At 40.8% G+C, this 27,142-nt stretch overlaps 1 protein-coding gene across 1 annotated transcript in view; it reads left to right on the top strand.

Annotated features, from left to right (window-relative positions):
- The window catches only part of macrod2 (mono-ADP ribosylhydrolase 2), a 399,252-nt gene that overhangs the window by 352,430 nt on the left and 19,680 nt on the right, over positions 1–27,142 (top strand). The window contains exons 9-14 of the mRNA XM_005749337.2: positions 11,223–11,301; positions 17,809–17,847; positions 19,486–19,545; positions 24,102–24,140; positions 24,569–24,607; positions 26,746–27,024. Coding sequence (XP_005749394.2) covers positions 11,223–11,301; positions 17,809–17,847; positions 19,486–19,545; positions 24,102–24,140; positions 24,569–24,607; positions 26,746–27,024 — 535 coding nt within the window. The remainder of the gene's footprint in view (positions 1–11,222; positions 11,302–17,808; positions 17,848–19,485; positions 19,546–24,101; positions 24,141–24,568; positions 24,608–26,745; positions 27,025–27,142) is intronic.

Genomic DNA, 27,142 nt, shown 5'->3' with positions numbered 1-27,142 from the left:
CAGCCATAAACGCTAGTAAAATCCCAGCCGGATGCAATCTCATTAATTCTTTCACATGTAAGCTGCAGATACTCACATTCAGAGTAAACACAAGCAGGACATAAAGTCAAAAACTAAGAAAAAGCACGTTCAGTGTTTTAGTTATTTGGCTCATTTGGCTCCATCTGCATTTTCAATATATTCAGTCATACGATAGAACTGAGATGTAATCTGCCTTCAGGAATTTATACCAAGACATATTAAATTTCACTGTTAATGCTTAGATAATTTTTTTTAAAATCTCAGATGCTAATGAAATCCAGATATCCAGATGTGCAATGTGCGTGTTGGGGCCAGCTGTAAAGGTAACCACTTTGTCATAATATAACAGCACGTAGCTGAGCCTTTGAGTGACGAGATCTTCTATTACACAGATGTTTGTCATCAAAAAGAAATATTTCAGTGGGTGACACTTATTTACACAAATCTGCATGGCTTACCTCTGCTTTGGTTGATTAACCCGCTATAAACCTCGTGAGCCACTTACATCTACAATATCTAATCAGGCTTCCATCTGTAGAGCAAACACCTTCAGGCACCTCCTATCAGTCTCCTGCTGTCAGTTACAACACAGAAAGAAGCAAAACTACAAAACTGTATTTTAATCGCTGACTGTGTTTTGTGCTTTCTGTAAAACTCATTTATCTCACGAACAGATGGATCTCCTATCATTGTTGTACTGTTCAACTAAGCTGTGTTAACTACCTTTTAGCATATTATAGTCTGCAGTCAATATTCTCCTACATTTCTTTTATTTATTCACGATTTATGCGTCTTATAATGTTTAACTATAATTGATTGGTAATTTATTTCAACATGTGAACAATATACAAGTACATTTAGAAAAGAAATAAGAGAGAAAAAAATACTATACAAATTACATACAAAAAACCATTCTGATTAATTTACATGTTGAAAGGGAGTGGGAAGAAGTATACATATATATATATATATAATCTCTATTTTGGTGATTGTCCTAATCTACAAGGCTGCCGCTTTAAATAAACACACTCTCTACCGTTTGCATTAAACGGGACGTTTTAAATTTGCTTAATGCGTCCCCGTTTCAGATCTTCATTCCACTTTGTAAGTTATGTCAAACACCACCTCTGGTTTCAGGCTTGCTTTCATGTTTGATGTCGCCCACGCAACCATATGGTATTGCTCTCAGGATTTTTTTCCCCTTTTTTGTGTTGCATTTCTTGCCATTACTCACATCCTGTGTTTTCTTCAGCAGTGTGTAAATCTGTCAGATCCTCTCAGTGGCTATCGCGGTATTTTAACGTGAAAACGGCCCCTTTTAACACAATTCTTTTAAATACTCGGGGTCCCCTTTTTTTGTAATGAAAATCTCTGATAACTATTCCTATGACATCACAGGATGGTTTTTAGAAATATGATGAGAATATTTAAATTCCGAGTTTGTCTCTAAATGGCAGATAGAAGAAAAATAACAGATTTTGAATTTGACATTAAATAATGAAGTATTGAGGATTACTCAGACTGTCTCGCTGTTAAGAACTGGAAGGGGGGAAAAGGGGAAAAAGGGCTTTAATGAATCTTTTCTGTGAGGTTTCAGCCAATTCTAATGCATAGACCGGTTGAAGTAACAAAAGGGAAAAAATATTCATATTTCCGCCTGAAATTGTGGCTTATTATAAACGTAACACAGGGGTAATAGCTTCACTTAGAAGAACGTGTGTGCGAAGAAGCGTACTTTTTAATGCCTGCGCCTCCTGACCTTATGGCATTAAGCGAATGAAAAAGAAAAAACAGGTGGGTAACACCTTAGAGAAAATGATTAGCATTCCCGTGTAGCAAGAGATAGGAGAGCCCACACGCTGTCTCACTCATCGTCATGCTCAAGTATTGGCTAGTTATATACGAGTAATGCACAGGATGAATGTACAGTCTTCTAGTAGTTGTAGCACAACTCTCTTTCCCTGAAGAAGCATGGATATGTTATTTCCTTTTTCTTTTTTTTAAAGATAAATTTTAGATCACCAGTGTCCTCTGTGCCTCTCCACGGCCTGTTTGTCCTCCATTTACAGTTCATGGCAGCCGGTGTGTAGTTCAGGGAATTCTGCTTTGGGGATCTGTGATTGGATTTCCATTCATCTGGCAGCTTTTGTGTAATACTCGAAGTGGAGAGGACCTGGCTGGATCACACCACATATTTCCTCCAAGGAGAGCCCCTTCAGAACCAGTCAGGCACAGGCAATGCAAACATGCAGCTGAAAAGGAGAAGCCAGACATGCCAAACACTGACTGCTGCAAAATCCTGCGCACTGCAGAGGGATAACATCCAAAGTGATTTATCTGGGAAACAGAGAGATTTTTGTTTTCAGCGGTAAACATCATTGGGTTTAGATTACACCGCGGTTTTCATAAATTTGCCGCTGCGGGACCCAAAAGTATTCGCTCTTGTGTGAAACTAGTATCTGACAATAAAGAATAAATAAATAAATAAACCACTGTGTTATGACTACATCAGCCAGCAAGGTCTTATAGGTTCAGGGTGTCTATACTCCACTTTCCCTCACAGGCAGCTGAGTTTACACTTATTGGCCTCCTCCCAGAGGCTGAGCAGTTACTGATGAAAGAGAAACAGGAAATATGAAAATGTTAGTGGATTTGATAACCAAGTAAGATAACCTCTGTCTGATCCTGGAAAGCTGATGAGTACATACAAATCCTAACGAAGCTCCAGTCCTTCAGCTTCACATTGCCTACTGGTGGTCAATACGGGAATTAAGAGGGAAGCAAAGGTTTTGAAGTTCGCTCATCATGAGAGATGCAGAGAAAGAAATCCTAGCATAGAATGAACATTATAAGAAAGTGGCGCCTGGTGAATGCCTTTTGTTTAAACTGGAATGGTATCTTTATTTGAGGCAATGAGAAGAAAATGCTGTGCTGGGTCATAGGATCTGTATGGATAATGGATGATGAACATTCTCATTTTTGGTTCTTTTTTTTTTCTACTAGCATTGAGTGTATTTATTGTTACCACTAGAGGCAATGTGGGGCATTTTTGGGGGAGTAGTTTCCCAGGCTTACAACCAGTTTTATCAGCAAGTGCAATTGTGGGCATGTGGAAGCGTGTTTTCATATAACAGATAATGCATATCAACAACTGATGGGCGATAAAAGCTAGCAACGATAGGGTAGGAAAACAGAAAATAAGCAGAGCGTCAGAAAATTCAAGGTTTCGTGAGGTAGGAAATGCATATGTTTCATCCAGTTGTGGAGACAAACTGGATGAAACGAAATGTAAAGAAAAGCTGGTATCATCCCTTCACACAATTTAAAGATGCGTAGAAGAAGACAGCAGCATAAATCAGGTAGTAGATATCTATTTAATCTATCTAGTAGTAACATCTCTTAATGAAGCCATGCCTTTTTCAATAAACTGTCTTTGGACTTTTCATAGAATATGTGTGTTTGCTCTACAGACAGCCATTAGTTGCAATGTTGAAAGATGTTACAATAGGAAAGATATTTGAAGTAAAACGCTCAAGAAGCCAAAATAAAGAAGTTAACCACATTACCTTGACTCAAAACAAAAAGAGAAATATTGTGTTTCCTTTTTAGCTACATAAAACGGTCTGACTTCATGCATCCGTGAGCGTTTGAAGAAGTTATCACAGTACACCTCCTTCCACCTTAACACAGACACACACACCTCATCAGTATAGGTTGTTATAGGCCAGCGGCAGTCCAGAGGTCAGATCATTACCGATGCAGTCATGGATCATAGATACACCTCTTATATTCGTCCTTCCTTTATCATTCCCTCGTGACCTCATCTGCTGTTGCACTTCTCATCTTTAGGATTAGAAAACGAGCCGATCTTTCTCCTTCACACTTATGCTATTCCCTATAGAATCAACACAGGTATTCCATCATTATAATTATTTGACCATTCATATTAACTGGCAAATTTATCAGCGGTGGCTATTGCACCATTAGTCACATTCTTCTTCATTTTGCAGAAGTAAAGCAGCCACTACAGAATATTACAGCTGTTGTGTTGGATGTTCTTAACATACTGAGGAGTCCATAAAGAAGTAAAATGCACCAGATGAACTGTGACTTTTCCCTGACGAAGTCATGTCTTTTTTTCTTTTTTTTTTTAAATCAGATAGCACAGAGCTTGTGCTGCTGGCAGTGGGAGCTGGCAGGAACGGCTCAAAGCCTGTGAAAGTCAAATGCTGTCTCTTTCAGTCTGAGAGAACAATTTTTGAAAATGTGAGCTACAGTAAAATGCACGATGCCTGAAGCATGCTGTACTTCCAATTTTCGTCTACAGTGCCATGCAGCAATGAAGCCTGAATAATACGGTGGGAACTATTTGTTCAGCTCTAATGTGTAAAATATGTGAGGCACATGCAGCATTTGTTGAATTAACATACAAATTGCTGATATATTATCTTATGGAATTTTCCAAATCTAGCAAGGCAGCGTTTTCTTGTCAAAACGTTTTATATTCTGCACTGCGTACAGCCTTAGAAGCGGCGCAGTGATGTTTTACACTGATGAAATAACCAGGCAGCTTACCAGAATGTTATCACTTCTATTTAGTCACACTGTGCTGAGCACTCATGCATAATTGTGTACATAAGCGTCTATCAAAATCGGAGGTCTGTTTTACAATATTAAGCCAACTCCATTGACGATCCCCTTGCCCTTATCATGATACAGTGGGCATCTAACGCCGACTGGCTTTTGGAAGTAAGAATTTGAGCTCAGCACTTTCTTCCAGGCTTTGGTCGTAACCGTGCCTTCTCAAAGCCCACTGTCAAGCTCGTCCTTTGATGTATGGATGGAGGCATTTTGTTCAAAGGGATAACCTTTTCTGGGCACTTCTTTGAAATGATAATTCACCAGTCTGCTGCAGGTGAAGCTGGAGCTCTCTCGGCAGAGAGGTCAATCAAAGTCAAATGGAGGAGCCACTCACGGCTTTGCCTGCGTAACCAGTGCCAGCGTCTGGCATCTACTGTCAGCCCTGCTCCCAGCTTAATCTCTGCTTTAGATAAACTGAGCAGGCACGGGGGATGTCACAGCGACAAGGAGACTTGAAGTAGCAAAACGTGCAACGGCCCGTTGCGCCATTGTGGTCGCGAAAGACCTAGATGGTTCGGCGTGGTTGTGTGTTTACATAGACGATACATAAACGCCATATGCAAGCTGAGTTTTTCCTTCGCTGCAGGCTCCGCGCATCAGTGGTGAGGGGGACACAGCTGTGTGTAATTACGTCAGTAATAAACCTGGATATGGTCCACCTGCCTCAGAGTGAACCCTCTATCCAATCCAGCACGTCCGACAACAAAGGAGACGAGTGCTCACTGATTATGGCTTTGATGATGCAGCTAGACGGCAGCGTTTTATGGAGATATTTCTGTCTCACGAATAATTCCCTGAAATTATTCAATCAGTATCAAACAATGACATGTGCTAGTAGTGTATGATAACTGACGTAAAAGACCCATATGTCACATATCGTCACATATGTTACATATGTAACGTCAGAGATGAATAAAACCCAAAGAAAACGAACACAATACAGTATATATTTACAGTATATGTACGTAAATAGTAAATGGTCTGTATTTGTATAGCGCTTTACTTACCCCAAAGTGCTTTACACTATACACAATCATCCACCCATTCACACACATGTCAAAGGAGCTTGCAAAGAAAAGCGTCTGGACTTCTTTAAGTTGCTTGAAGACGTTTCACCTCTCATCCGAGTAGCTTCTTCAGTTCTGTTCTTCTCGGATGAGAGGTGAAACGTCTTCAAGCAACTTAAAGAAGTCCAGACACTTTTCTTTGCAAGCTCCTTTGACTACGATGACCTGGATGACTGAGAACCTTCACAGACATTCACACACATGTTCACACACTGGTGATGGCAAGCTACAGTGTAGCCACAGCCACCCTGGGGCGCACTGACAGAGGCGAGGCTGCCGGACACTGGCGCCACCAGGCCCTCTGACCACCACCAGTAGGCAAATATATATACGTATACGTATATACAGTAATATGCTCCTCTGCGCTAATGGATTGGTGACCTGCCAAGGTCTACTTCTACCCAGGGTCCATTCACTAACAACCCTGAACATGTTTTGAGTAAAGGGAATTAATTATTTCTGCTACAAATACTGTATATCAGTCTCTTGTTGCTGTCCATCTGGATGTAAGCTTTCAGGATTCTACATCCGCCAGCGCGCCTGTAACGAGGCGGCATAGGATACACAGACACAGCTCTCCCTTGGGTTCAGGCTCCAGCTGGCGGAGACATGCTAGGGCAACCTGTCCCTATTATTGTTTGTGACAGAACCAAGAAGGAAATGCAAGTAGCAAAAGTGCGTACGTGGATCCTGCATGTCAGATTCTGCTGGCAGTGCCTCCAATGTAATTATGGGCATGGGTGGCCAGCTATGACAGCTTATCTGTTAGCCAGCCAGTAGGTGTCTGCTGCACCTGGTGAGCTGCATGCCACAATGATGAACCACCGATACACAAATTAAAAATCACGTACAGATTTTCATGAAAACACGAGACGTTTGCTAATGGCAATTTCATATCGTCTCATGCTGCTCATGAACACAGCAGCACACGCGTCTGGCACCATGTCACAGAGCTAGCCACTCCCAAATCTTGTTTCTCAGCATTTCATGTGCCACGCTAATGAGTTACAAATGCATGGGGTGAACTCATGGCATTATCATTTTAATTAGTCTCATACATAGACAGTTTGGATGAGACCTGTTTGTTCACAATTATAATAGAGAGTTATAGGTTTTGAGTTGATTAGGCTAGATGAACAAAGTGTTTTAGAGAGCATTTTAATGAAACAACAGAAAATAGGCATACTTCATTGTAAAAATCACAACAAATTAATACTAATTCATCAGGAATGAAAGACTGAACAACCTTTGTCTCCTTTAAAGTTGAGATTTTGTGAGAAATGTAACTAAAAAGAGACCCAACTAATTTGAAAATACTTTAAACCCGATACTAAATTGAACGTAGTTCAAAGGCATCATGTCAAATTCTAAAATATTAAGATATTATTGGAAAGTGTTAATTAGTGAGAGAATCTATCAAAAGTAAAGGCAGGGAGAGGCCTCGGCAGATAATGGGAAATAGTGGAACAGTTTATAGTTTACAGTAATGTTTTCCCACTTGGGGATTTCATCATATACATAATATTTAAAGATTCTGAGAATCTGAAGAAATATCAGCAATCGCATTTGCAAAGTGAAAGGCCAAAAACAGAATCTCTATGACTGTGTTGAAAACCAATATGCAGGAAATCAATGCCTTGGCAACGCTAAATCCACAAATCATAATTAAAACTTGGCCACGCAGAGAGAGAGAGGGAGAAAAAAAACAAGTTCCCGAAATATCGCCACCTGCTCTGAGCCCAAGCTTGCTTATTTAAAATGGGCAGAGGTGGAGTCCAACTTTGGGCTCAAGAGTTGAAGAACCATCCAACTTTTAGTTCACAATTCATAAGCCAGGATTTGTAATGCAATTGGGGGGTGCCTAAGTAAATATGGCAGAGAGACTTTGCCAGTCTGTGAATATACGGGTTTTATAATAAGACATAATAAGTCAAAGGAAGTAAACAACATAATTTCAATGATTCAAATATTTTGATTTCTATCATTTAAATCACTCACTCTCACACTTGGTGATTTTCATCTGTGGGAAGTTTACTAAAATAAGCATTGTGCACCATTTTTAATTAGCCCTGTTTTAAAAGTGTTGTGATTAGGATCTCAACACCTTTAAAACAGTGCTGGAATACATTAAAAGATATCTTAAATTTCACTTTAACTGCTTTTAAATTAAAGAAGGGCCTGTTTTGTTTTAATAAAGCATCCACAAGCTTACTCATGCCTAAGCAAAGACAGAAAACACATCATTTCTCTCAATAACCTTTGCAGCATTTCTGTTAATATGACCGTCCGCACTGTGTACAGCCAGGGGACCTGGTCCTTTTGTGCTCACCCTAACAAAAATCCCTCCAATCAGCGATGAGTAATGAGTGGGCAGGTTATCATGCAGTGATCCCAGCTTTCTAATTAGTCTTCCATTAACTTTTCCAACCTTGGTAACCACAGGGTGCACACTTTACACACACACACATGCACGATTCACATCCTCAAACTGAAATATGGGATCTCCCACTCCAAAGTCAAAAATCTAAAATTAAGTATTTAATAACAGTTTATTTACTTTGCAGTGTTCATTTAATCCTCACATTCACCCTGGTTGGCCAGAAATGTTTTTTTTGTAGAACCAATTTTCACCATGTCGTCCTTCCAGAATAACAGCAGTCACATTATGTGTATCATCCCATAAAATGATTTGTGTGTTGTTCCCTGTCCATGTAAAATAATGATTAAAACATCAGGTGCACAGGAGTCTGACTGTTATTCAGGGAAACTGTTAGATGGATCATTTTCCGATGACTATGCTACAATACCTGCGCACGCAGGTGACACGCTGCCTCTGTTTTTTTAAGGTACAAACTAGTGAAATTTACTTTTTTTTTTAAAGAAAGAGTCACAGATCAGACCTTCTCTGGCTCTTATGAATTCTTTGCAACACTTTGTTTAGATACAGGCTGAATGTCAATGTTCAGCACCGGCATTTTCGGTTTCATTTGGCATCCTGGTCTAGCTGATGTCTGTCAAAGACCATACAATGTATTTCTGATCTGCAGAATAAAAGACGCTGCCTGAGCCTTGTGCAGAATGTGGACGCGGAGCAACAGAAACTAGACAAAAAGATTGACAGGGGAGAGAGAAACAGAGAGCGTATACATGACATGGATACAAAGATTTTCTGTTTTGTTTTTTTGGCTTTAGCTCATATTCCCTCAGAGCAGTATTTCTCATTTTATCGCATCTAATAGTGCATACGCAAAATGTAATCAGCACCCCTGGTATGTGTGTGTCCAAATGCACGCGCACACCAGCCTCTTTGTGCGATGCAAAGCATGAATCCATGATTCATCCTGTTTCACAGTGGGCAGTCGGTTTTAGAATGGAGCGGCACAAAAGAGTGATGGAAATTCCTGGGGAGCTGCTGTCCTGTGGCCTTCCAGCACCCAGTGGTATGCACTATCTTGGCGTATTATTGCTTTTTCTGTTTGTCAGCGAGCCCACGACTTCAAAGGAGGCTTAAAGCATTCTTTCATTTTCTGTCAGGGTTGAAGGGTTGAGAGAGTGAGTCTACATTTTATGAACAAAGCCCCCCCAAGACATCTAGCAAAATAAAATGTTACCATCCGAGATGCAGCTCCTAACATTTACTCCAAAGCACTGATCATAAACTATTAATAGATGTATGTCTGTATGAGCACCAGAAGGGTGTCTCTTTGAATTGGATCCTTGTGCTGGGTTAGGTCAGGAATGGGGGTAAAGCTGGTGGGCCCCCTTTATTCCACTGGAACATAAAATCCTGCACGGAGGAGGATGGCGAGCAGATAGCTAGCATTACGGCTGTTGTGTAAAATTGCCATTATTCAGTCAAGCGATTATCTGCTGCCGTGGTGTGTAATGCGTCTCTGTGACCGTGACTGATGCCTGCACATCTAAGACTCTGCTGGAGAAGGGTGAGACTGAAAGAGGTGACCTCTTTCTTCTGAGTTCTATGAATCGTTTTTAGACACACTGTCAAAGTGTGGAAAACACAGTGCCAGTGGATCTGTCTTAAACCCAAAGCAGGCCTCTTCTTTTAGAAGGTGAAAAATTAAACTTATGTAGAGGTAAATAAAACAAAAGTTTATCTTTCTGATGCATTTATACAGATTTATTCAGATTACATGATTATTTGCTAATATTATTAAGTCTTCCAGGCAACCAGACTTCTGTGTAACCTAACATCTATCCATCCTCTCTGTGCTTTAAGGTTGAAACCATTCAGTATTCAGTGTGCTTAAAGTTCCTAAGTGAAAAACATAACGATTATGAATTTAGACTGGGCCAAAAAAACAGCAGAGGAAATAGCAGGTTAATTAATATTTAATATTTGCAACTATAACTTCTTGCCAAGTGAAGTGTAGGAGTCAGTGAGCTCATTCCGCCATTTATCTGCTGTTTGTTTAGTTTATAAAATAGAAAGGAGCCTTCATAACCCCCTGTGCTGAATTTTGTAGACCTTTTTTTCCCACTGGCATACAGTAGAATACATTTGTTTACTTTATCTTAGCAGCAAGTAGAAAACCATGGCAATAACAGAAGACAGTAGGCTGTGGCATCATCAGTCAAGTCACTTTATAGCTCTGGCTTGTTTTAGGCTCTTATGCATCACACAGTTTCAGAGGGTCTGATTGGGGCCAAATTTATTAGCATGGCAAGCATAAAGCCAGATGCATAAAGAACTAACTTCAGTGACAAAAACAACAAGGAAACTTGAAACAGATGGTATCCCCCCCTCCACCCCTGTGGAGCTCTGCTTCCACGTAGAGACAGAAGCACCTGAGACAGAACTGTGGCAAGATGCTTGGAACAACCTACTAAATAACAGTGCACTGACACAGTGCAGAAGACCTGCCTGTTTTAAAGGGAAAAGGTAGCGGCTCCAGATATTTCAGGGTCTGACTGAAGTTTAATAGCTAATGAAACGATCCTTGTTGTTAGTTTGGGAAGCATTCTCAGAATACTGTTTTTTATGACATCGAAACAGGAAATAATAAGTCAAAATCTTGTTTTATATTAAGCGCTTTTGATTTCACAAAATATGTATCTGTGGCATTTAAATGAGGTTTCAGTACAAAATGTAATTACTCCGTGTTTTTCTTTTCACCATTTTTAATTATGGCTTTATAATTAATTTGCTACTCCTCTTGTAATTTTCAAGTTTATTCCTTAACTTTTAATGTTGATTTAATGTCCGTTCCCATACAGAGGCTTATGCCCTTATCACACGCCCCATTAAATAATGCCTATTCTGATGTAATGTGCCGTACTATGTGCCAAAAGTTGTCCCAGCTTGTATTGTTTAGATGGTCTTTGGGGTAACTAATTAGATTACCGCATGGCGACCACTATTGTCAGATCTAAATTTGTCCGGTTAGTTTTTCTTCATCAGATTCACAGAGAGCCCTTTCAGCAATGAACATGCTCGTTAATTACTCTTCCGTATCTTTTCTTCTTCCCGTGCAGATCAAACGGGTCATTTTCTGCGTCTTCCTCGAGACTGATTTTGCCATCTACAAGAAGAAAATGTCTGTCATGTTTCAAGGTACGTGTAATCACTCGCATCCTTGCTGGATCATTACATTTCTTCTGCTACCTGACACTTTGTTGTTGAATTGATTAACACGCCGACTTTCTTCAAGTTTTCCAAGTTTTGGACAACCTGTGATGTCACCGCCTAAGTAACTGAACATATGCATACATGTGTTCAGTTAGTTAGGGAGTGACCTTGTGTATCCTTGGAAACATCTGCAGCGAGAATTATCCTGTTCCTGGAAGCAGTAGTGTAAGGACCTGTCAGGTTTGGGTGACACCTTCAAATGCAAACATATTCAGCGCAACCAACCGCGCAGCCTTTGGGGAGATTAGCGGTGAGAATTTATGCCGACAAGGTTGATAAAATAAGTGCCAGGTTCTCTACATATTGCCTCACGATCTACCTGACCTATAATAGCTGTCTAATGGTTCGTGTGCTTGCCGTGAATGAGCGAGCTGATATTTCACGTGATCGCTGATAGTTTGATGAGAATTTAATGCCGGATTTGATTGACTGTAATAATAGTACACAACAGCAATTGTCTCCTGAAAAAAGCTAAAATATTCCGGGATGCATAGCAACCGTGACCATCCTCTTGGTTACTGCTCTCCAATTGTGTGTGTGTGTGTGAAATAAACAAACATCCATTATCTTCTACTCCCACTCTCCTTTCTGTCCCTTGCTCAATTCCCTCCCCCCTTTCATGCCATCATCTTTTTTTCCGGGGACCAGGAGCAGTCACCAGCTCTGATGGGGGTTCCACAGAGGATTGAGTTGAATAGCTGGGGAGCTGAAAGAGGCTGGCTGGCTTCACCAGCCTAGCATTACCTTCCATTTACCTCACTTTTCGCTCCTCACCTCCCCAACGGAATACCGGCTCTCAGGCCTTCATCTCGCTGCTCCCAGATGGAGAGTGTTTTGTTCTCCCTGCACTCCCGTCATCTCTCCCGCTCCCCGCCCAGACTCTTCCCTAAAAGATTACATTCCGAAGAGAGACCTTAATTATACTGCCTGCCCCCATGCACCCAGCACCCGTCTCATCATATTAGTGCTTTGAGATGAGAATCTGGAGCTGTTGTTCTCCAGTTATCACTCTCACCATTTAAAAAGTGCTGTGAGTGGATAAATGGCCTGTATCTCCCTGTGATTGGGAACAGGGAAGAAGCAAAATGACAGCTTGTGTGTATGCGTGTGCGCGCCACGTAGGGCATTCAGAAAAGTTTTGAGACTCACATTACTCTGAGCAAAATCTTTAAAAACTATTGTGTACCAAAATGTAATGAGTTGCTAATAAGGGAGGCCGAGGTCAGTCTTTGATTAAATTTGGGGTCATTTCAAAAGGTTACTACAGCACACACCGTGATGCAAGTGCTTTTGACATCAGTGTCTTACCTGTCACGTGTCCTTTGACCCCTGAGGTCAGGGCCACCTTTGCCCATCTTTCCTCTTTGTGGGCAGGAGAGGATAATTGGCTTAATAAGCATGACATTCCCACTCAGGGTCACTGTCTTAGTTAGCCAGACACCTTCACACCGCCCTCACCCACACCTCTTTTCATCTTTCACCTCATCTGTAAGTTGAAAGAATTTAATTCTCTGTCAAAGCAAAACTTCTTTCAAGTTTTACCTTAAGGAAGAAAAGAATACTAAAATAATTACTTATGCTGTGAATGTAGACACTCACAGAAGCGACAGGATTCGTGTGTTTTATCCAGCCACGCTGCACTACGTAGATGGCTTCCAACAGTAGTTGAAAGGTGTTCTTTGAAGAAAGAAGTGCTGATTGGTATGATTGCATCATGGTAGGTAATGCATAACCCCATAGTGTGAAAAGACTTGCATTTAGCCTGCGCAGAATGGCAGTAGTGAATCAGAGGCTGTGAATTAGCTCTGCAGGTGTGCTCGAGCACTTTCAGCACGTCTCATCATCCTCTCTGCTAGTGATAGACAGTCAGGTAGATCTTACGGCAACACTGAATGCATCACACAGAGACTTGAGACCATTCTGTCTCCTGCAGCATCCTCTCGCTTTCAATAACCCTCTGTCACGTCTGCACTTCCTGTTCTCCTTACTTATTCTCACACATGTCTCCCTTTATTCCTGTGCTACATGCCCATTTCCTTAACCCTTCACACCCTTCATTCTTCCCCATTACATTGAGGAGAAGCTTCTCCATCACCTCCTTTATTTGCATACTGTTATAGAGCTCTTGTGAATGGTGGCCTTGATCTTTCTGTAATTTGTATGTGTGTGTGTGGTTATGCGAAACTCGGGATCTTCCCCGTGACATCAGTTTCAAGGATGTCTACAGCGGCAAGTACACATACAATGGATTTTTTTTTTTTTATTGAAGTCTTACTATTCTCATTTTTCACAGTATAGCCGCTTTCCTCATATTCAAGCAATCTGTCAAGTGACAATGACTGGAGCAGGAATGTGTAAACAGGACATTTGCATACAGGAAATTGCTTTATTACAATGTGCATTTCCACAAGCTGTCAGTGTGCGAGAGCCAAAATACGGTTACTCCTTTGCAAAGGGAGGAAACTGAAAAATAGCCTGTGCTGACATGAATACTCAGACACACCTGCATGCAGGCACATAAACTGTGGCACACGTTCACAAAACAGGAAGTGGATTTTTTTAATTTGTTTTTTAAAGATTAGAACTGCCTGGTATTTGAGCAATGGAGCAGCTGTTTGATGAGTAACGACGGAGTCCTCACAGTCACACAGAGTATTTTATGTAGCTCGTGAAGATTGGCATGCTTTTGGATCTTTTGGAGTCATGAGTTTTCCCCTCTAACATCAACACTGAATCATGCAAATACACGAACAAGCTAAAGCACAGAGCAGCACAAGCTGTTTGTTGTTGGGGTTTTTTTAGAAGGCGAAACTATCAAGTATGAACATTAATTGATTAAGTAGCAGAGCTCAATCAATGCAATTAATCATAAAACACGATTCTATTATGTATTCTGATTGGCGTGATTGACCACACGCTTCCCGTGCCACATATTATTTGCGCGTATGGAAGCAGTCAGGCATCTGTAGTTGTAGAGAGTGAAAGCATGTTGAAATTGATTCTGGGTACACTCCTCCACTAATATGATCCGGGTGGCTGCCCACAAGCTGGGCTCCATCTCGTCTTCTCCTCAATCAGCCACACTGCTGACAATATTAACACAGACCACAGGACTGCAGAGGCTGCTGCATTCTCTCCAACTGTTTCACCCACTTTCCAGTTGACATTTATTTACATAGCTTTTTAATACACACTGTATGTTTCTCGCCTCTTAACCCCTAACCCACACACACATGCACACACCCACCCGGCCATCAAATGTCCATAGTAAAAGAACCCCCTCAAACCACACCACTGCTGTTACAGCAGTAAAGCTGTGGTATGCACAGGCTTTTATCACACACATGTAATTTGTTGACGGAGCATATGAAGGGCTACAGGATCCCTGTGAGGGGTGAAAATGAAGTCTGTGTTGGTTTCACGAGGCTATCCCTCAGGGCAGGGAAATGAGGAGACCACGGTGTGTTAGTGATGTTATTGTCAGGGAGCACACTGAGTCTCTCAGTCAGCTTCGGCAGATACGAGGTTCCTGCTTTAGCCCTTCATATTTGAAAAATGTTGGGAAGCCTGTGAATAAATCAGACATGAAAATTGACAAATGTTATGAGCTGCTTATCTGTGTTTTTGGTGTTGGCTGGTCATGGTCACTCGCTGATAATTTAAAGGTTCAGAATTGCTCGGTTTAGGGACACTATTTAAATTTAAATATGGCCATATCGTTTCTCACAAGGTATTCCTATTTGTGCGTGAATATGTAACCCTAAAGGAATAGTTCATTCATCGTCTATTAGGAATTTAATGATAGAGTCAATACTTCTTTCCAAGAGTCAGATGAGAGGATCAATAATACTCTCATATCTATTTGTTAAAAAGCTGGAGACAGCTAAGCTTAGCATAGCATAAAACACTGGAAAAGAGCTGAGCTCCATCAAAAGTGGAGAAAAAATACTGAGGACCGTGCAAAAGCCTTGCAGCAATTCTTATTTCTTGTTTATTTTGCTTCCAAATAGCCAGACTGTCTTGTCATTTTTTAAAGTGGTCTTGCACAGTAGTTCTGATAGTCTGTGCATGTTTATCTTTGTCTTTTTCACTCATTTCTACACCACCGTTTTCAAAGGAGTGGTTTTCAGTTTGTTAAGCCACTGGACACTGAACCATGAATCATTCAAACATAAAACAGGCACCTAACTTGAGGGATGACTCAGTGTTGTGTCTACAGACAGCTTAACAAAAAAAAAAAACAGTTTTAAATTGTATCTTTGGGCATTTTGTTACTAGAAGCTTCTCACAAAAACGCATCATTTGTTCCAATTTGTTTGGTTGAAGCTATGAAAAATGCCAAAGATAACACAGCCCGACAGACATAAAATATTATTTTTGCACCAACAGGGTGATGCCCGAAGAGCTGTTGACCAAAACACTTGACAGATCTTGATATGGTGTCCAGTGTGTTCTTAAAAAAATCTCAGGTAACTGGACAAAATAAGTATCTGAAAATCACTACCATGGTCGTTCAGCTGATCCATCTACTGTTCACTGAAACCTCATCAGATGTGCTGTTATTGGAAGCGTGGCTTTCAAAAAGCCATTCATAAGAAGGGGAAACATGCAGAAAGGGCTAAGGTATGCTAAATTAAACAAGAACTGGACTCATAATCAGTGGCAACATGTCCGATCTACTGTGCTGACCCCTTTGGATATAAGGGGGTAGTTGCACATTAGATTGTACAGTAAAAACTGTACAATCAGTTTTCCCTATTTTTACCTTATATACTCAATTTCTATATATGTTTGCACGCTTTGATAAATCTCTGCACCGACTTCTAGTTTTCCTAGAAAATATAAAGAAATGAGTGGTAGCTCAAAACTTTTGCACAGAACTGTACCTATACATTATTATTGGTCCAGTTCGGGAACATTCCTGGAGTTTCACTGTCACTCCGATTGGATAATTATTTAATTTTGCTACGTGGTTGTAGATTTCTCTTCCCCTGCTTAGAGAGTTTATGCTAAGCTAACCATGTACCAGCTATTGTTTCACATTTAGCATGCAGATATGAGAGCAGAATCAATCTTGTCATCTATTTCTTAGAGCGTGAATAAGCCTGTGTACTGTCAAACAGCTGATCCTTTCTCATCAGTTATCATATCACGCCATCCTGTTTAAATGTGTATGCGTTTGAGATTTCTTTGGTTTTATGGCCTAGAAAGAAAGCAAGAACCAAAGAAAGGTGTCACACGGGTCGTTCTGGACTAAAACATACTGCGCCTTCCCTGTATTGAGCCGTGATCATAGCAGAATCATGTGTGGCCGGAGATGAGACACCTGATGTTTCCATTCTTGCGCTGTTGTAGTACTGTATCAGTGGACCTTCCTTTGTTTCCCCAAGCAGGGTTAGATTAATGCACTGTACCCTTTTATTCAGTGTTATACAAAAGAAAAGCCTGTCGCTGGATCCACTGGGAGCTCTGATGGTTACACTTCTACAGAACAGATGACAACAGCCTTTCATCAAAGCTAACGCTTGCTTTTGCTTGTTAACCACAGTGCAATCATTTCACAGACTCCTGCACAGCCACACACACACACACACATAAAAATACACGTGCCCTCACAAATAATGTAATCCATTCATATGAACTGTGCACATGAAAAAGGCAAGTACACATGTACTGTGTATATAGTGGCCTGACACAAGGCATCTAGAGGCATGCTGAGCTGTGCAAGATCTGAGTGTCTATGAGTGCGTATCGTGTGTAGGAGCCGTGAGCAGGCATCCACAGTTCCTCTCTCGCCTCATCTCTCACTCTGCAGTTCCTCCTGAAGCATAAACATCCAAAGCATCCGTCTCATCTCGCACTGTGCAACTCAACTCATCCACCCAGAACACCTCTAGTACACTCAGTCTGTCTCACACAATAGACTTACAGACAAAAGAAGAGAAAATCAAAGGGGTTTTTTTTGTTTTTTTTAAAGACGCAGTTGTCCACGCCAGCCTGGAGTCCTTGTATTTTCAGGAAATGGGAGGCTTTATGTCATTTATGCTGAGCCTACCAGCATAGATATAATTGGAAAAGAATGTTTCACGAATGTGACCCCCTCTCCCCAAACATATACCCACATACTCAGTCATTTGGTGTAATAACTCTCGATATCCAAGGCCATCTGGTGGGAAATTGAAGGAGGTTGTTGAGTGTGATGAGGAACAGGAGGTGAAAGAGTTTCAGCGAAAAGCTTTTGGAACACACAAATGTGATCGTATTTCCCCGATTTACAGGGGTGGGTGCAGGTTCGAGTTTCATTGTTTGGTTTCAGCAGTCGGCATCATAACACTGTGATATTCTAATATTATAATCATGTTGCCATGAGTCGGCTCGTGCATTATAAAAGAGCCTGCTTTGACACGCTGTCGTTTTCTCCCCCTCTGCCAGACAATGACATGGAGGTTACAGAGGAGCCACCGAAGGAAGGTGAGTGACAGAATATTTCATGGTTGCCTTTTCACCTTAACACCTCCATTAAAGCACACAGAGGGTGAGTGAGTGGTGTAGCTTCAGCTTATGACAGTGATTTGCTGGGTTTCGCGAAGCAGACGAAATTGAATGTTTATGCATTTAGCGACAAGTTGAATCCCAGGCCTGACTCATCGCTGTTAAAAATACTTCATGTCAGGTGCATTACATTACAAGAGCTTATATCAAAGCCAATTCCCAACACCATTCTCTTCATCCGGCTTACGGGCACAATGCCTTCAGACCACCTAAAGCGAGCGACAAAGAAGCAGCAGAGCTACATCCCTCCACAGCGTGCACCGGGTGATAGCACAAACACAAACTGTCAGCGCATAATGCTTTTATCAACACACCATCTTGGAACGAGGCCTGAACGTACCAGATACTGCTTATCAGGATAAACTTACTGACATTTGTCTGTGCGCTGATGTCCTGAATAAGCAATGACACAAACTGATGGCCACATAGAAGCGCATGTGTGCGTTTGAATAGCAGAAACAATAGCCATAATAACATAATAACAATAACAGCAGTTTGGTTGTTTGCAGACGTACAGTATAAAATTCAGTTTTATGAGCTGTTTGATAAATGTTTGATACCGCCTGTAGCAATTCTCTCCAAGGTAGAGTGTTGCAAAGCAGTACATGAAGAGCTTTTATTTAATTTTTTTAAATTGTGATCACAGTGGGATTAGCAGTGAGGTTTTCCCACATCTAACTGCTCAAACCTCATAGTACATGTGCAGCCATCTGAGCGAAAAGCAATGTTAGTTTTACAGTCTGCAGAAGAAAGTCTTCAGATTACTGTAGATGTAGAAACGAGGGTGCTATCAAAATGTTTTCCTCCAAAAGTCACCCCCATGATCTACCAATTACACGCATGTGTGTTTTCACTTTGGGTGAACATAAAAGGGCTGTTTTATAAGCGCACTGTAAAATGTGATATTCCAAAGTGAAACAATGTGGCTGAATCGTAAAGGCTTGGTCGAGAGGAACTGTTTTCTTGTCTTGACCAAGTGTGCTGGGTTTTTATTATTGTATTCCTCACCAGCTATTTTATGCTGCATACAGTACCACACTATACTGAAACAACCCCTGATGATTCCTGGCTCTGTTGTATCATCATACTAGCCCTTTCCTGGTCCAGTTTGGCCTTGTTTGATGGGCTTCTGCACTGGTGCCAAAGACTGGCCTTTTATTCTGCTCCATCAGCCAGAGTTTGAATCAGTCAGCCTGGAAGCTATTCAAAGGCTCAAATGACTGCAATTCTCACATGGAATGACGCTTTTGTCCCAGACTGTGGTCTGGAGTTGGTGTCAAAGCCTTACATTCTTCCCCTTTTCTCCCACTAGCGTCATTTTTATCAGGCAGGTATAAAACAAAACACAAGAGCCATCATGCTCTCCCACGGGCTTTTGTCGCGTGGTCCACAGAGACAGAACGGCCAAGAATAATCACTGCTTCAAAGAGTCAGCTTTACTCACACCATCTCACTCACCTTGATGCCAGAACGACATGCTCCTTGCTTCCTGGTAGCGTTTTGGGATAAGGATGTGTCTGCTCAACTGAATCACCATTTATTTTTGTTGATTTATAGATAACACAAAACCACCTACCAAAGCAGCAACCGAGGAAGAGAGCGAGGACAACACCAGAGGTAGAGTGCGCTCGTTCTGACTGTGCACGTTTGTTCCGGCTCCTTCTTCTTAACGCGCCAGGGAAACTTTACTGGCAGAGGAAACACTGATATGTGTTTACTTTAAAAACAATTGTTGTGTGTGTATAAAGTAAAGGAGCGTTCTCTTGGTCAGTAATCTCTTGCTCTTCTGATGCCAAGTTCCTCTTTGGGGAAATGAATACAAGATGAAGCTCGGTCTTTTTAAAAGAATGTTTTCTTAGAGGCAAACTTGTTTAAGAAGCCATTATCTGGCTATTCTGCAGTTTCAGCCCCTTTGGATGTGTAATATTGAAACAATTATAGGCTTCTCCGATACGATGGACCAAAGATAATTAGATTCTTACACTGGAGGGTGTTAGTAGGCAATTAAAATCGTACACCATCCATTTGTCTTCAAGCCTTAAGGTTGCAAGGAATTTTTTGAAGATAGCAGTCATGGCTGTTGTCTTTGGGGAAACCGTTCCTCTCACTGATTGTGAGAGGCTGGTCTAGATAGTGCAGTCACTTCAAGGGCGCCACAGCATTCTGTGTTCCTCAACAAAGCACAATAAGTCTTTCTCCCTGCCTCTTCAACATACCTTTGCCATAATCCACAGTAATTCAGTATGATTCACAAATTCAATCATCAGCATTAGAAGGGCATAAGTATTTTGTAATAATCTTTATAAATCCTAATTTATCAGGCCCCGCAGCTTAATAGTAACTAATCCATTCACAAAAGGCCTTGGCACAGCTTTCTAGCATGGGAACAGTCAGTCCTTGACACAACCTCTCTCACAGGGAGGCAATGAAATGATTTTGTGCTGCCTGCACTGTAAAGGTTAGGTCTGGTTCGATGTAGCACATAGGTGGGATTAATCATCGAAAACACTCAAGATTGCACAAAGCAAAGGAAACGCTAAGTGCAAAAACAACCTGTCAGTTACATAAAACAGACATTATAAGGTGCTTGAGAGCCTCGTGCTACTTGTGTGTACCAGAGCAAGCTCTTCTAGCAACTAAAATATGTATTTCACTCTTTCATGCACTATAGTCATTGGTGTAGTGAAGGACCTTTTTGTAAAAAAAAGCATCAACTCTGCAGCAGAGTTGATGAAGTGTGTCTGTCAATATGCCTCTGTGGGATCCATTACTCTTCAGGGAATTCACGCCACAGTCCATGGGTCAGATATGAGGGGCTTTTAGTCACAGTACCGATGAAGGGAAAACATCAAGGTTTTCACCAATGTTTTGCCCTGATAAATACACTGGTTAGTGGACTGAAGGTAATTATAGGATCTCTCCGTCCCACACAGAAGCACTGCTGCATTTACAGCTCTTTTGTCACCTCACAAGCAAAAGGCCTCTTTCGCCTCAGTGGACTCAAGGAAGGAGACAGTTAAAAGCACACAATTAACACATACACCCAGGCCAAACATAAAAGAGCAAGTAACCTGTGGTAGAACTCACCATTCAAACAACACAGCAGCTTTTGTTTTTGAACACTAGACAGCATCAAAATACAGCTTATTTTAATGCATATATTTCATTTAATTTTCAAAAAGGATATTCCACTACACAGCATAGCATACATGATGCACGATTAAGTCATATTAAAAGAACAACGCAGGTGGCTTTCAAGTTTGATCAACAGCATTTTATCTCTTCTTCAAATGAAGCTAACATGATCCAACGTCATCGGCAAACATCCCTGGGGAGTATTTGAAAGGTGGGGGTCACAGACTGACTCTGTGTGTGTGTGATGAGCTGTGCTGTGATGTAATCCACATGAAACAGAAGCACAGCATGCAGACGCCACAAGCTATAGAAAGAAAAACCAAGAGAGGTAAAAAGGTGGCTGAGACACGGAGGTGAAAGCTGGCACGGAGTTCCAAGCTGGACTCGAACCTCTTTAGAGCACACCTGAGTTGGCAAGCAGCACTACAGTGCCCATTATTTGATATCAGATTGGTATTAGTGAGATTAGTGTGTTACAGGACACAGTAAAATATGGACATTAAGCCAGAAATCAATGCCTGTTTGCCTGGAATGCTTGAGTGTAGTGGGAAAGACCGGAGATAGAGAGGGGGGGGTGGTGAGAGATGGCACAAAGTGGACATGCAGATTAATAATGCTACGTGTGGACAGACAGTGAGCCTCTCTGTGGGATGCCATCTAGCTCCGTGGTACCCTATAAAGCATCTCTCACAAACGTGCTTACTCTTTACTCTGTGCACACACACCTCACGTGCAAAAGGTCTTTGAACGATTGCTATTGCTCATGTTTTTCCTTTTTCCTTTACAAATGTCTCATGAATTTTTCACATTCCCTCATTTTTTATCTTTTTTTCCTGTCCTTTGCTCCACTTTGCTTTAATAAAAGGAATAGTAGAAAGGCCTGGGGGGAGGGGGAGGGGGGATTGGAGCCGAGCTAATGGTTGGATGTGAGTGTGTGTGAGTGTGCACGCATTCCAGTTAACTTGTTCCCATTTCCATTTATTCCCGTGTGAGATATTGCTTTTATTTACTAGTAAACATCAACTACAGGTGATGTTTACTTAACAGGCGTGCAAGTAGGGTACAAAAGGAAGGTTGAATATCAGCCTATAAATTGTTTATGTCCTTGTAATACTGTAGCCCTGAATGTGATGTAGACATTAATAAATCATTTAAGTGTGTGTGAGACGAACATTTTATTCGGAAAAACATTCTGCCTTTGCTCAGTCAACAGAAGTGCAGGCGAGTACCTAAAATTGCCTTTTTGTCACCATGTTTCTTGAAGTGGAATTCATCAGAATATTGACAGTAAAAGTCTCGAGGTGTTGCCCGAACCCTTCTGTGTGAAGTATGTCAGACCCTTATTTACAGTGATGACAGTATTGTATAGCGAGCACTGGGGAGGAAAGCTATGGCAATGCTGCCACCTGGTGTTTCGTATTCATGGATGAGCGATATCCTAAAGGTGTTATTTGGGTTTTTACCTTTTAAAGAGACAGCATTTAAATTGATCTTACCTCAGAGCCTTTAGAAGTCACATCTGCACAATACATTTATTTGTTTTTCCTTCATTTTTGCATGTGGTCTTTTGGTGTGTGTGTGTGTGTGTGTGTGTGTGCATTTCATCCACAATCTGTCCCACGTTTTTCTTTATCACAAATTGAAAGCAGTTTCATTCAATAAGCCAAATACAAATGATCAAATAACAAAGAGGAAATTACAGTCTGCCTTTTGTCATATCTGATAAATTGTTGTTTGGGACAGATAGATACTATGGACAGATACAAGGCCCTCGCATAATTTTAAACAAAAAAGGTGACCTCAAGGCTAGCGGAGGATTCATCTTAAGTTGTTTTTCCCCCAATGAAGTATTCTTTTCAGCCCCCTGTCTGTGGCTCTATCTCAAATGCCAGTCATGATTAATAGAAAGGCTCGCCATCTACTGTGTGTCACCAGCATTCTGCATGATGGACAGAGATACTTGAGACAAACATGCAGCACTGGTAGAACTGGCCTTTTTCCCATTTAATGGAGGCTGGCATTTTTATTGTTCTGAGTGCAGGGCAAAATTGCATAGATATGAAAAATGGTTTCTCTCTGCAGCTTGTTAAAAAAGCAATTATAGAAGCTGCACAATAGCCATTGTAAAGCATGTTCTCTTATTGGTGTCATGGCTTTCATTTACTCAATTTGTCCCAAATGTCATTGGTTTATGTGCCTGTCTGTGTGTAAGAGTGCAAGAGTGCAAGAAAGCGGTGAGGAGGGTGGGAGTAGTAACAGATAGGATTTTTATTCATATCAAATTCTGCCTTTTGTGCATCCGGTGGACATTTCTATGGAGTTCAGTTTATAGGAGGATGTAACAGGATAAAGGCTGTAATGACTTGAAATTATAGTTTGGTGATGGCAGCACCTGTGTGTAATGTACGAGTAACGTTCTTCAAATGTATGTGTAGCATACATATGCTTTTATATAAAAAGCATTTTTATTTGTTTATAACCAAAACTGCAAAAATATTTTTATTCAGTCTAGCTGACCAGGGTGAGTTTGGGCAACACTACAACATCGGCATGTTACCTTATGCACGCAACACAAAGTAACATGCCCTGCAAATTTTCAAAGCACTACTGTGGCTTATTACTTCCCCAATGCTACAAATTTAAGAGCCTCTTTCTTATAACAAAGACCCAAAACTGCTGTCTTAAAGCTAGATATGTTAAAGACCTCCTGTGTTAGTCCCCAGTTGTGTTTATTCAAAATATAGAGTAATTAAAATGTTATTAGAAACATCAGTAGCAAGTATCTGTAAACTCAAACATGGACAGAAAATCCCAACAGTATAATGCTGTTTCAGTAATGAAAAATAACTTAAGGTTGGACGTTGCTGCTTTAAAATGCGGCGTCAACACCCTCAAAATAAATCCTTTGCATTAGGAAGATGAAGAGCTAACAGTGATCATTATTATGACTGTTTCCTTTGCTTTTTAAAACGAATGACTGGTATTATTCATACCGATGCCTCTGTTTGGCTGATGATTTTTTTTCTCTCCCTTTTCAGGTACAGAGGGAGGAGGTGATGAAGATAACGGTGACAATGGTAATGTAGCTCTACGGACCATTAGCGCATGTTCTGAGCCTCTCGGCTCTACCGATGCTTCTTGATGTCATTTGTCATCAAAAATTGAATTTTTTTTCTTTGTTTCAGTACAGTCTTTCCATCCCGTGTGTCACCACTCTAACAAAAAAAAAGTTCTCTTATCACAGAAGCGTGGAACAAAGAAATCCCTCAATTATGTATGGCTTTAGAAGTGACATTCTTTTTCCCTTCGTTTTTGTCACTTAATTTATGCATGTCTTTGTGGATCCATTGCTCTCATACTGTAGAACAAAGGCAAAGCTACAGAAAGAGATGGAATGAAAAGGCTGTTTGAGGTGATATCGAAAGCCAAGTCTATTCAACTCCAGATGCTGGCGCTAAACTCGTATGTTTTCTCTTTTGAATTTCTCTTGTCTTTCTAAATACAGATGAACCTCAAGATGTGGAGATGGAGAGTCAGAGTCAAGGTAAAGTACAGTTACAAATCAAGGGTCCAACGGTGCAATTACGTGTTGTCTGGGTGCAGACTTAAGCTACGTCCGGTATTTTTGAAAATGGAGATTTTCCGTTTTCGTTTTTTTTTTAAAAAAATCCCGTCCACACGTAAACGCAAAAACGAAGAAAACCGCTGCTAGGAACATGCCAAAGCAACAGGTGGCGATATTCCTAACCGTGTAGAAATGTTGGCCAATCAGAAGTCTAGAAGCCTGGGTGGGAAAGAGTAAACAAAGATGGCGCATTGAAGCGGAACAGTCTGGAAGGACAGAAACTGTGTCTATATATAAGCATTTAAACACTGCAGAGAGTAGAATTAACAGTAATGGCATTTTGTCTAAGACCGCCATTGCAGAAATCCATTTCACCGAAACAATAACGTGACTCACATTGTGACGTCAAAAAAGGCGCACACCTTTGACGCTGGTTTTCTCGTCCACACGGAAATGCAAAAACGGAGTTTTCGAAAATTTCCACGCTGGCAGGAGTTATTAAAAATCCCCGTTTTCAGTGACCGAAAACGCCGTTTACGTGTGGATGAAAGGTGCAAATAGAAAAATCTGCTTTTCAAAAATATCCCGTACGTGTGGACGTAGCCTGAGATTACTGTACCCAGCACTCACTCAAATAGAATTTTAATCATTACTTATTATTAATCTCTGGGTCTCCTCCACAGTGTGTTATTTGTTTTTTGTCCTGTCTTCCTCCCATAACCCCCAACTGGTCGCGGCAGATGGCTGCGACCAGCTTAGTTCTGCTGATGGTTTCTTCCTGTTAAAATAGGAATTTTTCCTTCCCACTGTCACCAAGCGCTTGCTAAAAGGGGGTCATTTGATTGTTGGGGTTTTCTCTGTATTATTGCAGGGTCTTTACCTTACAATATATACACCACATTGTTGATGTGATTTGGCAATATGTAAGTGAAATTGAATCGAATTGAATTTGATTGAAGCGCACAATGAGAGTTGACCAACATCCAGCTTCTCAGTCGCTCGATCTTTTTAGAGTATTTCTTCCTTTTTAAATCCAACCTGAGCCATCTTGTCAGCAGAGCAGAAATAAGTAGTACACACTGTTTTAAATGTGTATGTATAACACATCCAGAGACTCTGATGTGTTGTATTGTGCTGACAGCAAGAGCCTCAAATGAACTGTGTGTGTGTGTGAATGTGTTTTAAAGGAGCAACTATTAACTTTGAGCCAGAACCATTTCTCTTTTCTGAATATCCTCTGTGCTGCTGGTATATAATTAAGATTCTGCATTTGCATACTGGCAGCGCCTCGTCTCTCCTCTGTTTTTGTTTTATTCAAATCCAATCCCATTGACAGCGATTTGACAGATAGAGCTTCTCTGAACATGAATTTTGTAGATATTCCATGAGCAAGTTATAGCAAATGCTACCCTGGGATGGTATCCAAGAGCTGAGATATGTAATTACTTTCTCATGAGACATAAACAGAGAGTTAGGAGCTTGGAAGAGCAAAAATATACAATTTAAAACAACACCTGCAAGATAATTCTGCAAAAAAAAAATTTTTTTAAAAAATGCTGCTGTTACATCATTCTCAAGTGTGTGTGTACTGCAGGTGAAATCCAGCCACCACAAATCAATATGATGTTCAATCTGTGGTCTTGGTTACTTAGTAAAAAATGTAGTCTTTGTGCAAAAACCAATATTAGCCAATTTATCTACATCAGATACTGTTTTCATCCACATTTAGCTTTGTGTTATTTTTTACACTCATATTTTGTTCTTTGACTACTAATACTGTACATATTTTTGAATATAGATGACTTTTCTTTAAAAAGCTAAAAACTCTTTTTGGCTGCACGCCCCCAAAAGACACCCTTAAAACCTCCACCATTCCAACTCTTTTGACGATGTTTCCTTCTTTTCTGTTACTTCCATTCAAACTGACAAAGAGCTACCTGTTGGTGTGAATATGTTTGACAGATTTCTGTCAGCAGTAATGAAGCACAGGTTGGTTTTCGTGCCACATGTAGCTAGATTTAATAGTAAGAGCTTTGACTCCCAGTGTCTGAATTAATCCTTCAAAATGCGCTTCCTTCTATTTATTTATTTGTTTGTTTGTTTGTTTGTGCCTTTAGATGGTGATCCAGCAAACGCAGAGCAAAACCCAGAACAGTGCGACAGTAAGAATGAAGTTCAAAAGAAAGATGGCGATAAAGACACCGATGGCGATAAAGACACCGATGGCGATAAAGACACCGATGGCGATAAAAAGACCGATGGCGATAAAGACACCGATGGCGATAAAGAGACCGATGGCGATAAAGAGACTGGAAATATCAATGAAGGAAGCCCCGCCCACGATGAAAACAAAGGTCAAGAAACTGTTACCAACGACAATACAGAGGGGAAGAAAGGTATGTACAAGACAGCAGTTTGGCTGTGTGTTTTATCCATTCGCATCAAAACCTCTGAGATACTCAGTGTTGATGATAAAAATGATTTCTAATGATTTCCTTGTTTTTCTGTTGTTTC

The sequence above is a fragment of the Pundamilia nyererei genome, unplaced genomic scaffold (assembly GCF_000239375.1).
Source record: "Pundamilia nyererei isolate P.nyererei 1_Seehausen unplaced genomic scaffold, PunNye1.0 scaffold00241, whole genome shotgun sequence".
Classification (NCBI taxonomy): domain Eukaryota; kingdom Metazoa; phylum Chordata; class Actinopteri; order Cichliformes; family Cichlidae; genus Pundamilia; species Pundamilia nyererei.
This window is presented reverse-complemented; position numbering and strand designations above follow the sequence as displayed.